The sequence below is a fragment of the Aotus nancymaae genome, unplaced genomic scaffold (genome assembly GCF_030222135.1).
Source record: "Aotus nancymaae isolate 86718 unplaced genomic scaffold, 86718_ANA_hifiasm-v0.15.2.pri h1tg000020l, whole genome shotgun sequence".
Lineage (NCBI taxonomy): Eukaryota > Metazoa > Chordata > Mammalia > Primates > Aotidae > Aotus > Aotus nancymaae.
In genome coordinates this window covers 26,453,841-26,468,862 of record NW_026988432.1, presented here as the reverse complement: position 1 = coordinate 26,468,862, position 15,022 = coordinate 26,453,841, and the positions used below count along the sequence as shown (strand labels likewise).

Genomic DNA, 15,022 nt, shown 5'->3' with positions numbered 1-15,022 from the left:
AATGTCACACTATGAAATATAAGTAATAGTTCACACATACCTTCTAATACCTTGCTTCCTCTCTCTACTGCTTAATTTGTCTTACTACTTTTAATTAGTTTTCCTAAGTAGTTACCTTTAATCTTTATATAACATACTTAAAGAGCTTTTCTTAGCAAATTAAAAGTTTTCATTAGCTTGCCACAATGAAATACGAAAAACATCTGATGTTTTGCTTCTTCTCTCTTCTTATTCCATCTCTCAGTTTGGCTTGTTAATATTTCTCCTTTGTACAGGATTTTTGGACATTTGCATTGCGTTCTGTTGTCTATTGTGCTTTGTTTACAGGCTAATTCTGAATATTCAAAACCATGATTATATAAATACTGTTCACCATCTAAACAGGAGTGTGATTTAATAATAGAATATGCAGTTCTATATGACTAAATTTTTGACACTCAAAATCAAGAATCAAGTGTAATGAATCCTCCTGTAATTTCTCGCCAGCTTTCTTCATTTCTTCTTACTTGGCAGCAAACTATTTATTGTATCCCATGTTGTTCTCTTTACTACCCATGTGTGCTACTGTTCCATTCTTAGCTCTGTCTCATGTTTCTAGAATACATCTTTGACTAAGTTTTTTTCTAAAGTATGGATAAAACTTGATTTCACCCATCTGAAAATATGTATATATTAGCTATGTCTTTAGACATATAAAATATGTTTTTATTTTGTCCTCTCACTTAATAGTTTGGCTAGGCAGAGATCTGTGGAGTCAGTCATTTTCCTCAGAGCTTTGAAGACATTCTTTCATTTCCTTTTAGTGGCCAGTGAGATTCTCATTCCTTTACACATACTAGTTTTTTCCTCTCTCAGAATCTTTAAAATTTTCTCTTTAGATTTCTAAAAGGTCACTGGAATGTTTTAGATGTTTCAAGTCTTTTTTTTTTTTTATTACTGGAAATTTCCAACACATAGAGTAGAGGCAATAATTGAAGTCTTATGTTCCAGTCTCCCACCTTTCAGCAGTTATCAACATGTAGCCAGTCTTATTTAGTCTATACTACTTCCCACCCACCCCACCTTCAATGAGTTTTTTTAAAGCAAATCAGAGATATCATGTAATTTCATTCATAACTACTTCAGTATATTTCTCTAAAAAATTAGGTGTTCCTTTTTTTTTTTTAGACGGAGTCTTGCTCTGTCATCCAGGCTGGAATGCAGTGGCACAATTTCAGCTCACTGCAACCTCTGCCTCCGAGATTTAAGCAGTTCCCCTGCCTCAGCCTCCTGAGTAGCTGGGCTACAGGTGTACACCACCATGCCAGGCTAATTTTTGTGTTTTTAGTAGAAATGGGGTTTCACCATGTTGGCCAGGCTGGTCTTGAACTCCTGATCTCATGTGATCTGCCCGCCTCGGCCTCCCAAAGTGCTGGGAATACCGGCATGAGCCATCGCGCGTGGCCAGGTGTTCTTACTTTTTAAATACAACCACAATACTGGTATCACACTGAAGGAAGTTAACAATAATTGCTTAATATCATTTATCATTAACTCAGTTCAACAACTTATATTTTATTCTGATACCTTTCTTTAATTCTAGAATTGCTCTTTCTAAATAGCCATATTCTTTCAGGTTTTGGTGTTTTGTTTTGTTTTGTTTTTTTGAGATGTAGTCTTGTTCTTGTCACCCAGGCTGGCATACAATGGTACAATCTTAGCTCACTGCAACCTCTGCCTCCCGTGTTCAAGAATTCTCCTGCCTCAGCCTCCTGAGTAGCTGGGGTTACAGGCGCCTACCACTACGCCCAGCTAATTTTTGTATTTTTAGTAGAGATGGGGTTTCACCATGTTGGTCAGGCTGGTCTTGAACTCCTGACCTTGTGATCCGCCCGCCTCGGCCTCCCAATGTGCTAGGATTACAGGCATGAGCCACCATGCTCAGCCTCTTTCAGCTTTTTCTGGAGAATTATTAGGATTCCTTTCAATGTTTCTTCCTTTGTGCTGTATTTTCCATAAATTTCTGGTGATCCTCAGATGTCTCTTTCTTTTAAGCAAAGAGTGTGTTGAGTAATTTGACATGATTTTCTTTTGCACTTGTGTCTTTTTTCTTCTGATAGTCCTTTTCCTGACTAGCTGACAGCAGGCTCTAATTAAGATATGACAAGTAGACTTACAGTTTACATAGGCTGGCATCAGGCGAGCATGTATAACTGTTGTCAAAATAAAGAGGGTATTTAGTCTGACTATCCTGGTGCTTTTCTATTATTAATTTTTTCTCTTTTTTCCCCCTCATGTTTTTCTGTATGTCTCTTGAGACCTAACTTCTATAATAGAACTGTCTCATCATCTATAATCTCTTTCTAGAAGTTGATAATGTTCAAAAATCAATGTTTTCGATTCAGCCATATTTCTGTGGCCTAAAAGGCATGAGAGCAGGGAAGGAAATACTTTTCTGCTGATTTTAACAAAGCTATTTTTTTGAACCTTTTTATAGTTTCAGGGGCACATATGAAGGTTTGTTATATAGATAAATTGTGTGTCGCAGGGGATTTCATGTATATTTTGTCACCTGGGAAATAAGCATGGCACACGATAGTTTTTTTATACTTATCTTCCTCCCACCCTCCACCCTTAAATAGCCCCCAGTGTCTGTTGTTCCCTTCTTTGTGTCCATGAGTTCTTATCACTTAGCTCTACTTACAAGTAAGAACATGTGGTATTTGTTTTCTGTTCCTGTGGTAGTTCGCTTAGGATAATAGCCTCCAGCTCCATCCATGTTACCGCAAAGGACGTGATCTCATTCATTTTTATGGCCGCATAGTATTGTATTTTATTCATGCACATGGTGTGTGTGTACCACATTTTCTTTATCCAGTCTACCATTGATGGGCATTTAGGTTAATTCCATGTCTTTGCTGTTGTGAATAGTGCAGCAGTGCACATACACATGGATGTGTCTTTATGGTAGAACAATTTATATTCCTTTGAGTATATACCCAATAATAGGATTGCTGGGTTGAATGGTTGTTCTAAGTTCAGCAAAACCATTTTTTATGTCATATTTAAGGAATTTAGCAGTTGATTATTTTTATGTAACACTTTGAAGTCCTAATTTTAGTAACAGTTATGAATACATAAATATAGAATTAAAAATAACCTGGCCAGGTATGGTGGCTCATGCCTGTAATTCCAGCATTTTGGGAGGCCAAGGCAGGAGGATTGCCTCAGGCTAGGAGTTTGAGACCAGCCTGGGCAACATAGTAAGACTTCTTTGTCTCTTCCACAAATGAAAAATATTAGCCAGGTATGGTGGTGCATGCCTGTAGTCCCAGCTAGCCAGGAGGCTGAGGTGGAAGGATTGATTGAGCCCAGGAGGTCCAGGCTGCAGTGAGCCATCATCATACCACTGTACTCCAGCCTGGGCAACAAAGTGAGACTGTCTCAAAAAAAATAAAATAAAATGACCTGGCATTTGAGGTGGAAATGAGCCTAAAAACAGGAGGATTGGCTGAAAGTCTGTTTATAAAGCAACTTTAAAAAAGCTCTGATAATGTTTGAATGACCTAGGTGAGCAACTCTTAACAGGGTGAAATTTTTTTTTAAACCTTAAAAGGGTCAAAAGGATAAGATATTGACTCTAATAAAATATTGGGGAATTCTGGACCAAGGTTAGGGAGGGAACTAATGCACAGAGAGGTGAGCCAGCTTTTGAAACCAGTTTTACAGTGAAGGCACAGACCAGAAAGAAAGTGGCTAAGAGGTACAGCTGTGCTTGTCATGGAAGGTGGACAAGATCAGCACCGTGTCCAAGTCTGGCAACACCTCCCACTCTGGACTGAAACCCTAAAGTGCTGTACCTTGGAATGGGGTTATAGTTTGCAGCAGCAATGGGTGATTTAGAAAACCTCAAGCCTCTCTCAGGACTGCCAGTGCCCACAAGTGCCCAACAGAAGCAAACAAAAATTTCTCTGAAATAAGATAACACTATCCTAGTCCTCACTATTCTAGTTCTCAAATTATTTTTATAAATAAATCTTCGAGTACAACCTAAGTAAAAAAAAAAAAAAAAAAAAGATAATGAGGCACATAAAGAGACATGACAACAGCCAAAACCAGCAAAACCACAAAAAACAGACATACTAAAACCCTAGATATAACACAAATGCCATGAAACAAATATGCTTATGTTTATAGAGACAAAAGCCAATCTTGAAAATTTAGACAAGTACCACTAAATTCTAGAATTGAAAAATGTAGTAATCTATAAGAACTGAGTGGGCTGGGTGTGATGGTTCATGCCTGTAATTCTAGCACTTTGGGAGGTCAAGGCAGAAGAATCGCTTGAGCCCAGGACTTTGAGACCAGCCCTGGAAACATAGTGAGATTGCCATCTTTACAAAATTTAAAAAATATATATTAGGCATGGTGGCATAAGCCTGTAGTCCTACCTACCCAGGAGGCTGAGATAGGAGCATCACTTGAGCTTGGGAGATCAAGGCTGGAGTGAGTCGTGATTGAGCCACTGTACTCCAGCCTGGGTGACAGAGCAAGACCCTGTCTCAGAAAAAAACCAAAAACAAAAAAACTGAGTGAATGAGGCTTATGGCAGATTACACCATAGAGAATTAATCAACTGGAAAATATCTCAGAAGAAACAATCCATAATGCAGCACAGAGAGACCAAAAATAAAAAAGGAAAACCTGGAAAAGTAGGTAAGAGACATTTCATTGATGTATCTTTAATTGAAGTCCTAGAAGAAATGAGAATGAAGCAGAGGCAACATTTGCAGGCCTCATGGCTGAGGTTTTTTTTAAAACTGATGATGGACAATCAATATTCAGAAAGCTCATAGAAACCCATGTGAGATGCATAAAAAGAAATCTACATCTAGAATCATTATTGTGAGGCTTTATAGTCACCACAAAGAGAAGAATATGAAAGCAGCCAGAACACAAAGATTTCCTTCAAAGAAGTGACCGTTAGACTGACAGCAGATTCCTCAGTGACAATAAGATACTGAGGCAGTGGAATGACCTATTAAAGTTGCTTATGGGAAATACTTGCCAACCTAGAATTCATGACACAGTGAAAATATTCTTCAAGAATTAGGCAAAATGAAGACATTTTCAGAAAAACAAAAAATCGAGGATTTACCACCTGGCAGATCGTTTCTATATTAAAGGAAAGGAAATTTTGTTACTTAGGGAAAAAGAAAATAATCCTACATAGAAACTCTGAAGTGTAAGAAGGAATGAAGAACAAAGAAGTTATAAGGGGGTAGGTACAACAAAATTAATGTTGTTTATATAGAGTGAAACAAAAATGATAGGCATTTTGAAAAATACAGAGAGAATTAAAATGCACAACAATAATGGCTCAGTTAAATAGAGTTAAACTGTTATGAGGGAATTACATTGATTGGTAGGAAGGTAAATTAAAAATTAATGTGGAGCTGGAGATGTTGGCTCATACCCGTAATCCCAGCACTTTGGGATATCAAGGCAGGAGGATCACTTGAGGCCAAGAGTTTGAGAGACTAGCCCTGGCAACATAGGGAGACTATGTCTCTACCAAAAAAAAATTTTTTTTGTAATTAGCCATGTGTGGTGACATATGCCTGTAGTCTCAGCTACTCAGGACACTGAGGCTGGAGGATTGCTTGAGCCCAGGAGTTTGAGGTTAAAGCAAGCTTTGGTCGTGCCACCACACTCTAGCCTGGGTGATAGAGCAAGATCCTGTCTCAAAAAAAAAAAAAAATGTAATGTGGAATTTTGGTAGTTAAAAATGCATGATATAAATTTTAGGATAACCATTAACTACAAAGACTTCCTGTTTATGGTAAGGTAATGTTGGGATGAAATGAGACAACAAAAATTTGAAAAGCAAGAAAGAAGAGGAAAAGGAACATAGAATAAGCAAGGCAAGATGAGATGAGAGTGATGGGACTAAGTGGGGTGAAATCTGCCCCAGTTACTTAAAAAAAAAAAAACTAAACTAAAAACTACATTAAAGGTAGATGGACCAAATTATCTACTTAAAAATGCTATTAACAGTGTGACCTTCTCAGCCCTGGGTAATCTGACGACTAACCTTTCTGAAAGCTGACTGGGATAGTCTTTGGATAGAGTAAACATTGTTTCTAGGCTGGGAGACACCAAACATAGTTGAGGACAGAGGTGCTAGAAAATAGGAAGTTTAAAAGCCTGTATGCTCAGAGGTGGTAAACCCCACCCTCATAGCTTCCAATCATTTTCTTTAGTTCTTAACCTTTAAATGAGGAATGCTTAAAGACTACTAGTCATCTGAGGAAAGTCTCTTTATGAAAGAGTTTCATAAAAGAGACCAAAGCAGACAAACAGAAAAAGACATCTTGGAGGAAAAAACAAGGATAATGGGAAAAAAAGGAAAGTTTTAAATATTATCAATATCCTCGGGGGACAAAATATTATATCATATAAACAAGACAATTTTATTTTTTTAAAAATTAGCAAAACAAGCTCCTAAAAATGAAGTTTGTAGCAGAAAGATAGAAGAAAAAGATGATTGAGTTAACTCAAAATAGAGCAAAGGACAGAAGAAGGAAAATAAAGCAGAAAATTAGCCAATCCAAGAGGTACGATATCAGAAAATACAGATTTCAGGGAGCAAGAACAGAAAAATGGAGGGAAATGAATCCTCAAGTCTTCACGAACGTTTCCCAAAACTGAAAGACTCAAGTTTTCAGATAGGAAGCACCTACTGACTGAATGCTAAACATGATGAGTTAAAATAATGCACATCAAGTCACAGTGTTATGAAATTGCAGACCATTAGGTATAAAAATAAGGCTCTGGCTGGGCATGATGACTTATGCCTGTAATCCCAGCACTTTGGGAGGCTGAGGCAAGAGGATTGTCTGAGTCCAGAAGTTTGAAACCAGCCTAAGAAACATAGTAAGACCCTGTCTCTACAAAAAATTAAAAAGATTAGCCAGGTGTAATGGTACATGCCTGTAATCCCAGCTACTCAGCAAGCTGAGGTAGGAGGATCGCTTGAGCCCATGGAGGTTGAGGCTGCAGTGAGCTATGATTGTGCCACTGTACTCCACTCTGGCTGACAGAGTGAGACCCTGTTGCAAAAAAAAAAATTAAATTAAATTAAATTAAATTAAAAAGGGATCCTACATGCATCCAGAGATTAAACAAAAACAATCACCTCAAAAGGATCTGAACTCAAATTGATGCTTCTCACCAGCAGTAGAAGCTAGATGGTATTGGAATAATACCTCACAGTTCTGAAGGAAAAATATTTCCAAGCCAGAATTCTAAACCTAGACAAACTATCAAGTATAAGTGGAAAGAAGTAAACAAACACATTTTCAGAAATGCAAGATTTCAAAAAGTATATATCTCCCCTGCACTGTTCTTCAGAAAGCCATGGGAGAATGTACCCTACCAAAAGAGGGAGTAACAAAAAAGTCAGGAAAAGTTGGATATAGGAAATGGAGTCAACTTAGAAGCAAAGAGGCCCATGATGATAAAGTGGTTTTCTAAGATGACAGCTCCATAGCTGGAATGGGGGACAGCCAGACCGGAATGGAGCTTTAGCAGAGATTTATTCTAGAGCATGAAATTAGAGAAAATAGGTCGGGTGCAGTGGCTCACTCAGGCCTGTAATCCCAGCACATTTGGGAGGCCGAAGTGGGTAGATCATGAGGTCAGGAGATCGAGACTAGCCTGGCCCACATGGTGAAACTCCGTCTCTACTAAAGATACAGAAAATTAGCCGGGCTTGGTGGTGTACGCCTGTAGTCCCAGCTACTTGGGAGACTGAGGCAGGAGAATCACTCGAACCTGGCAGAGGTTGCAGTGAGCTGAGATTGCGCCATTGCACTCGAGCCTGGGTGACAGGGCGAGACTCGTCTCAGAAAAGAAAGAAATTAGAGAATATTTAAAGTAGCTAAAATAGAAGAAGGATTCAGACAATTGAGTGAGATTCCAGGGTGAAATAACAACGCTAAGTACTAAAAAATCAAAGTAAAATAAAAAAGGACAATTATTAACTTCAGGAAAGACAAAGTTATGCAGAAAAGGAAAAGTAATCATGATATAGTGTTAATGCATGGCTCAACTGTGAATAGCATTTATGAAGTCATAATAATATAAACATTGAATAGTGATTGAACCAAAATTATGCTCTAACTATACTGGGAAGAAGAGAGAAAGCTGAAAATATAAAAGAGCACTGAATACTTAACTTTCACAGGAAGGAGTCAGTGATCTCCAAAACTCAGAAATCAGAAGATCAGCACCATAAGAGAGGGCAAAGAAAGAGAAAAAAAAAATCACAAGAAACATAAGTTATTTAAGAGTGAGAGAAACATTAATCAGCAAAAAAAAAAATTGAAAGTCATTGCCTCTGTAAAGCAAGAAATAGAGGGTTAGAGGTGGGCTGGGAACTGGGTATTAAAACAAGTGTTGATTAATTGTATGTATTTGTAATTTTCATAAATGTAAAAACAACTGAGAAAAGCCATTTGATATTTCTAAAATTATTTAGCAAATAAGAATCATTAACTAAAGATTGTTTGATTTTAACTCAGATTTGTTTTTTCTTGGCTGTTTTCTTTTTTTTGAGGAGCTGTTTGGGATTTGGATGGGTTACCATCTATTTGCCTGAACACAGGAATTGACTTCTTTCATAATTTGAAAAGTGATCTTACTAAGTAAACTTTAAAATGTATTCTAGGTGTGGCTTTAGCTGTTATTCTCTGTAACACCCGGCATATTAGTGACAGTGTTTTCCTAGAAGCTGCAAAGGTAAATATTTTAAATGTTGTTTATTTTATAAAGGATGAACAGATCTGAAAATTAAAATTATAAAGATGAACAGATCTGAAAATTAAAAGCAGGGAGAGAATGGGTTAAATCTGCCTTATTAATGAAAAGGAAGTTACTCATAAATTACTTTTATGAATTGCCTATTTATGCATAAAATTATGTTTTTAATTATGACTTTTCATATGTTTCTAAACTGAATCCTCAACACTTTTAGACTGTACTTATATATATCTGGATATATTGTGACAGCATAGATAATTCCTTGCGTGTTTTTTTTTTTTTTTTTTTGAGACGGAGTTTCGCTCTTGATACCCAGGCTGGAGCGCAATGGCGCGATCTCGGCTCACCGCAATCTCCGCCTCCTGGGTTCAGGCAATTCTCCTGCCTCAGCCTCCTGAGTAGCTGGGATTACAGGCACGCGCCACCGTGCCCAGCTAATTTTTTGTATTTTTAGTAGAGACGGGGTTTCACCATGTTGACCAGGATGGTCTCGATCTCTTGACCTCGTGATCCACCCGCCTCGGCCTCCCAAAGTGCTGGGATTACAGGCTTGAGCCACCGCGCCCGGCCTCCTTGCGTGTTTTTAATGGACAAGTACTGGTATTATTTGGAGTGCTAGCCTATGGGAGCTCCAGACTTTGAAGTATTTCTGAATAACTCACATTAATACAATTAATGTCTGTTTTCAAAGTTGCCATTGCAATTAAGCCAAGCTCTACATGTATAATGTAAAGTAGAATATATCAATAAGTCTTTAAATCTGGTTATTTATTGTTTAGTGGTGAATGGTTATAATTTCTGCAGTGGTTTAAGTGTATTCCTTCAAGAAATAAGGGAAATTATATTACCTGTATTACTCTCTGTTTCCCCAGTGCTTTTTCCATTTTACGGGGTCCTTATTCTGTTATTTAAAAAAAAAAAAAAAAAAAAAAAAGCAAAATGCTGTTTTTCTCTTCAGGCACTAACAAGCCAGTTGACGGATGAAGAGCTAGCCCAAGGGAGACTTTACCCACCACTTTCTAATATTCAGGAAGTTTCTATTAACATTGCTATTAAAGTAAGTAATAACTTAAACTTCTTCATATTAATTTTAATGACATTTTCTTACACAAGAAATACAAATTTATTAGAGATAAATCTGAAATATTTAGAAGGCTGCAGAGGCTGGGCGCAGTGGCTCACACCTATAATCCCAACACTTTGGGAGGTCAAGGCAGGCAGATCACCTGAGGCCGGGAGTTTGAGACCAGCCTAACCAACATGGAGAAACCCCATCTCTATTAAAAATACAAAATTATTAGTAGAGATGGGGTTTCTCCATGTTGATTAGGCTGGTCTCAAACTCCCGACTTCAGGTGGTGACACATGCCTATAATCCCAGCTACTTGGGAGGCTGAGGCAGGATAATTGCTTGAACCTGGGAGGCAGAGGTTGCAGTGAACTGAGATAGCACCACTGTACTTCAGCCTGGGCAACAAGAGCAAAGCTCCATCTCAAAAAAAAAAAAAAGTAATCACAGTGTAGTGAACAGCCATCCTTACAGATAAATCTATGTGTGCATTTGTGATGGTTTTTTTTTGCGATAAATTCTAAGCTTAAGAACCAAGGTTTTTAAGGTGTTTAAGGCTTCTGATGCCTATTGTCAAATAATCTCTTCAGAAAATAAGTACTGATTTACATTGCAGCAATTAGATATGAGTGTATCTTTTTCCACACTTCTGCCAATAGTTAGAATTATTTTTTTAATCTTGCATATTTAATAGGTGAAAATTGTTTTGTTTTTCATTTTTATTTAAGGCATTTATTAATGAGATTGTATAATTTTTTTATTTATTCAACAATTGTATTTTTTTTTGAGATGGAGTCTCGCTGGGTCACCAGGTTGCAGTGGCACAATCTCTGCTCACTGCTCACTACAACTTCAACTCCCTGGTTCAAGTGATTCTCCTGCTTCAGCCTCCCAAGTAGCTGGGATTACAGGCACAAACCACCACGCCAGCTAATTTTTTTATTTTTAGTAGAGACAGGGTTTCACCATGTTGGCCAGGATGGTCTTGATCTCCTGACCTCGTGATCTGCCTGCTTCTTCGATGAACTACTTTTTCATGACTTTTGCTCTTTCTTGTATTAGATATTTGCCTTTCTATTTTACGGTGTTGATTTCTGAGGGCTTTTGATATAGTAAGTGTAGTGATCCTCCTATTTGCTGTGGTGCAGATATTTTCACATTTGTCATTTGTTTTAACTTCATAGAATTGTTTGACATGTCTTTTTAAAGTTTTTTATGGAATTATTTGTTTATTTTTTGGATTTTGTCCTCACCTTTCATGAATATTAATGCCTTCTGTCCAAACCATAAATATTTACTTGCATTTTCTAAAATAAAACTTTTTAGTCTCTCTGGGATTTATTTTAATGTATAATATGAGAAAGGGAAACGTTTTTTTCCTGAGTAGTTAACCAGTCACCCCAGCATTATTTATTGATTAATGCATCTGTTGTTTCCAGTTAATTGGGAGTTTAATCTGTTCCTGGGATTTCTATTCCTGACCATTTTTGTTTAGTATCTGACACTGTTTTATTTATTTATTTATATTTATTTATTTATTTTTATTTATTTATTTTGAGACAGCATCTCGCTCTGTCATCCAGACTGGAGTGCAGTGGTGCATTCTCAGCTTACTGCAACCTCCAGCTCCCTGGTTCAAGTGATTCTCCTGCCTCAGCCTCCCGTGTTTTAATTTTTATAATGTGTATAATGTGGTAACATTTGATTCTTTATCTTTCCCATCATTATGCTTTTCAGTATTTTCTTGTTTGTTCTCAATTTTTTTGTTTTGGATAAATTTTTGTATCCGTTTTTTAATTTAGAAAACTCTGCAACTTTGGTATGAAATTATTACATTTATAAAGTAGATTGGTAAAATTGGGTCTTTCAGTATTGAGTATTCTCCAGTCAGTATCTCTCTGTACTTATTAAGGACTTTTCAAAAAAATCTTTCAATATTGTTTTCTTCATTTGAATATGGCATTTTTACTTTTTTTCCAAAATATTTTAAAATTTCTGTTATTCTAATATAATAGACATTTTTTTCTTTCCAAGTATTTTCAGACTAATCATTTCTAATATATAGGAAAAGGTAGGAATAATAATTCTAATTTGAAAACATATTCATTTTCATGAATTTACTTGATAACCAGTTTTTTGAACACTCAATAGTTTTTCATTTCATTTGGAATTGTTGAGTTTTTAATTGTCTGCAAGTAATTTTTTCTTTTTTAATATGCATAGTCCTTTTTTCTCTATAAATTAGCTGAAACTGCAGAATAGTTTTAAGCAATTAGATTGGTAAGGGCATTCTTGTATTTTTTTTTTCAATTTATAGACAGTCTGTATTGCCAAGCTGATTTCAAACTCCTAGGCTCAAGTGATCCTTCTGCCGCAACCTTCTGAGTAGCTAGAGCACATGCCACCACACCTGACTAACATCTTTATATGGTAATATTAAATATGATGCTAGCTTTTGATTGAAATAAGTATTTTCTACTTTTTAAAAGAAGTAGACTTCTATTTCTAGCTTACTAAGATTTTTCTTAAACATCAGGATTGACTGTGGAATTTGCATCAACCACAATTTCAACTTCTGTATAGATGATCATAAAATTTTATCGTTTTGACCATTAATTTTTTTTTTTTTTTTTTTGGAGACAGGGTTTTATGCTGTCACCCAGGTTGGAGTGCAGCAGTGTGACCTCAGCTCCCTGCAACCTCTGCCTCTCAGGCTAAAGCAATCCTCCCACCTCAGCCTCCCAAGTAGCTGGGACCATAGGCATGTGCCACCATGTCCAGATAATTTTTTTTGCATTTTTGGTAAGAACAGAGTTTTGCAGTGTTGCCCAGACTGGTCTCGAACTCTTGAGCTCAGGAGATCTGCCCACCTCGGCCTCCAAAAATACTGGGATTATAGGGTTGAGCCACCATGCCCAGCCTTGAGTGCCCAGCCTTGACTATTAATTTTATTATTGCATTATTTTGGTGCCTATAACCTAAGCAAAGATTGGGAATTGGTATGTTTACAGAATAAGAGTTGAGCCTGGAGTCTAAGGAACAGGTAGGGAAATGGCATAAAAGAAAATTTGAAAGTTATATTAAAGCCAGCTGTACCAATTTACAAATGCCAGGCCACAGAGTGTGATTACCTTCTATTGTAAAACAATTGAAGATTTTAGAGCCCAGAACTAGGATGATAGAGTTCAATTTTAGAATTTATAGAATGATATTTCAGGTGGGGCAGATTTTGGAAGATATTGGTCAGTTAAGAGATTACTGGGCCAGGCACAGTGGCTCACTTCTGTAATCACAGCACTTTCAAAAGCCAAGGCAGGAGGATGGCTTGAGGCTGTACGTTTGACACCAGTCCTAGACGACAAAGCAAGATCTCACCTCTACCAAAAAAAATTAGCCAGGCACAGTGATACGTGCCTGTAGTCACAGCTACTCAGGAGGCTGGGGTGGGAGGATTGCTTATGCCCAGGAGGCCAAGGCTACAGTGAGCTATGTTCATACCACTGTGCTCCAGTCTGGGTGACAGAGCAAGACCCTGTCTCTAAGGAAAAAAAAGAGAGATAATTGGTATGTCCAAATGAGAGGTAGTACATAAGGTCCTAGAAGGAGACCTCTGCTTGGGATTAGTATAGGTGCACAGGCCCAGGTTCATCTCTCTGCACTTCCCCGGAGGCAGGAGTAGAGAGTGTACTGCTTCTGCAGTGGCATAGGCTTTTCTTTCTAGAAGCAAAGAAGAAAGGGGTGAATAGAAGAGCCAGAGCTTGGGTTAGGTTTGCATCATGGTCTCTCTCTCTTGGCAGGTTACCTATATATATTTACTGGAGTGACACATAGTAGAACTTAAAAGTGTTTAATTTTATCTCTTAAACTTTCCATAGTTTCCAAATGTTTTGAAATGAATCAAAGTAATGTTATTTTTTGTTTTGAAAAAAGAAAAATACCATTCTTCTAAACTTATTTTCCTGTGTTATAACAGTATGTTGTCTCTCTAATATGTTAATACTCAGAGCCTACGCAATAACCTTATTTATTTTTCAGGTTACAGAATACCTGTATACTAATAAAATGGCTTTCCGATATCCAGAACCTGAAGACAAGGCCAAATATGTTAAAGAAAAAATATGGCGGAGTGAATATGATTCCCTGCTGCCAGATGTGTATGAATGGCCAGAATCTGCATCAAGCCCTCCTGTGATAACAGAATAGAAGCACTCCCCTGATAAATACTTTCTGTGCTCCAGGGAACCCCTTTTTTCAGACAAGAAGAGATAATGTCCTCAGTTTTATGATGTTTTCTGTGTTTTGTTCTCCCTGACCACTTTGGTTGATGTATTTTTTCCGTGCATCTTCACATCTGTTGGAGTAGACGTGTTGATGGATTCCATCGCCCACCAGCACCCTACAATCAGATAATTGTGATGCTTTAATTCTAACATACAGCTCATGCCACATCCAGGAGATGTAAAAAGTGTGTTTGTGAATGTCTTCATTTATACTTTAATTCAGACTTGCCAAAGTATTTGCTATTTACTATTATGGGTAATAATCTTCTCTCACCTAGTTCTTTTAGAGCTACTAAAATAGAAACTTATGGATAGAAGGACAGAATTTTGAGAAGAAACTAAATTTTAACTAAATTCCAAGGAAAAATTGTCAGTATCTAAAAATGTTCTTCTATATCTGCTTCATCTTACCTTCATACTCTGAAATTCCCTTATAGCAGACAAAGCTAGGGAAATATTAAAATTTTACCCTATTTATTTTCTGGAACTAAATCAAGGCTTAACTATAACATTATGAGAGTAATGGGTACTACTGCTGGCTTTAAATAAATAAAAGTCATTGTTTCAACAGTGTATAAAAATCATAGTGTAACCTTTTTATTTAATAAATATCTTCAATTTAATTGCTTCAGTTATGCTGTCTTCCTGCCCAACTAGAAATTTAGATTTGCTTATTATGAAAAACACATATTTTCATTACTTCTAGATGATTCTAGGAGGGAGTATAGGATACCTAACACATATGGGAGACATCACATGACTTTTAAAATCTAAGTCATGCTTCACATCAAAATGAGTCATATTTAACTGGAGAAACTATGCCCTTATTCCAGCACTGATGTTCTTTATTACTTGAGATAATTTTGGAATG

General features: G+C 37.0%; 1 protein-coding gene across 3 annotated transcripts in view; it reads left to right on the top strand.

The window, feature by feature from the left end:
* ME2 (malic enzyme 2) overlaps positions 1–14,774 on the top strand; it is a 66,109-nt gene extending 51,335 nt beyond the window's left edge. For all 3 annotated transcript variants that reach the window (XM_012464279.2, XM_064379152.1, XM_012464280.3), the window contains 3 exons: positions 8,711–8,781; positions 9,761–9,859; positions 13,907–14,774. In XM_012464279.2, coding sequence (XP_012319702.1) covers positions 8,711–8,781; positions 9,761–9,859; positions 13,907–14,074 — 338 coding nt within the window. In that variant the 3' untranslated portion in view covers positions 14,075–14,774. The remainder of the gene's footprint in view (positions 1–8,710; positions 8,782–9,760; positions 9,860–13,906) is intronic.
* Positions 14,775–15,022: the final 248 nt, after the last annotated feature.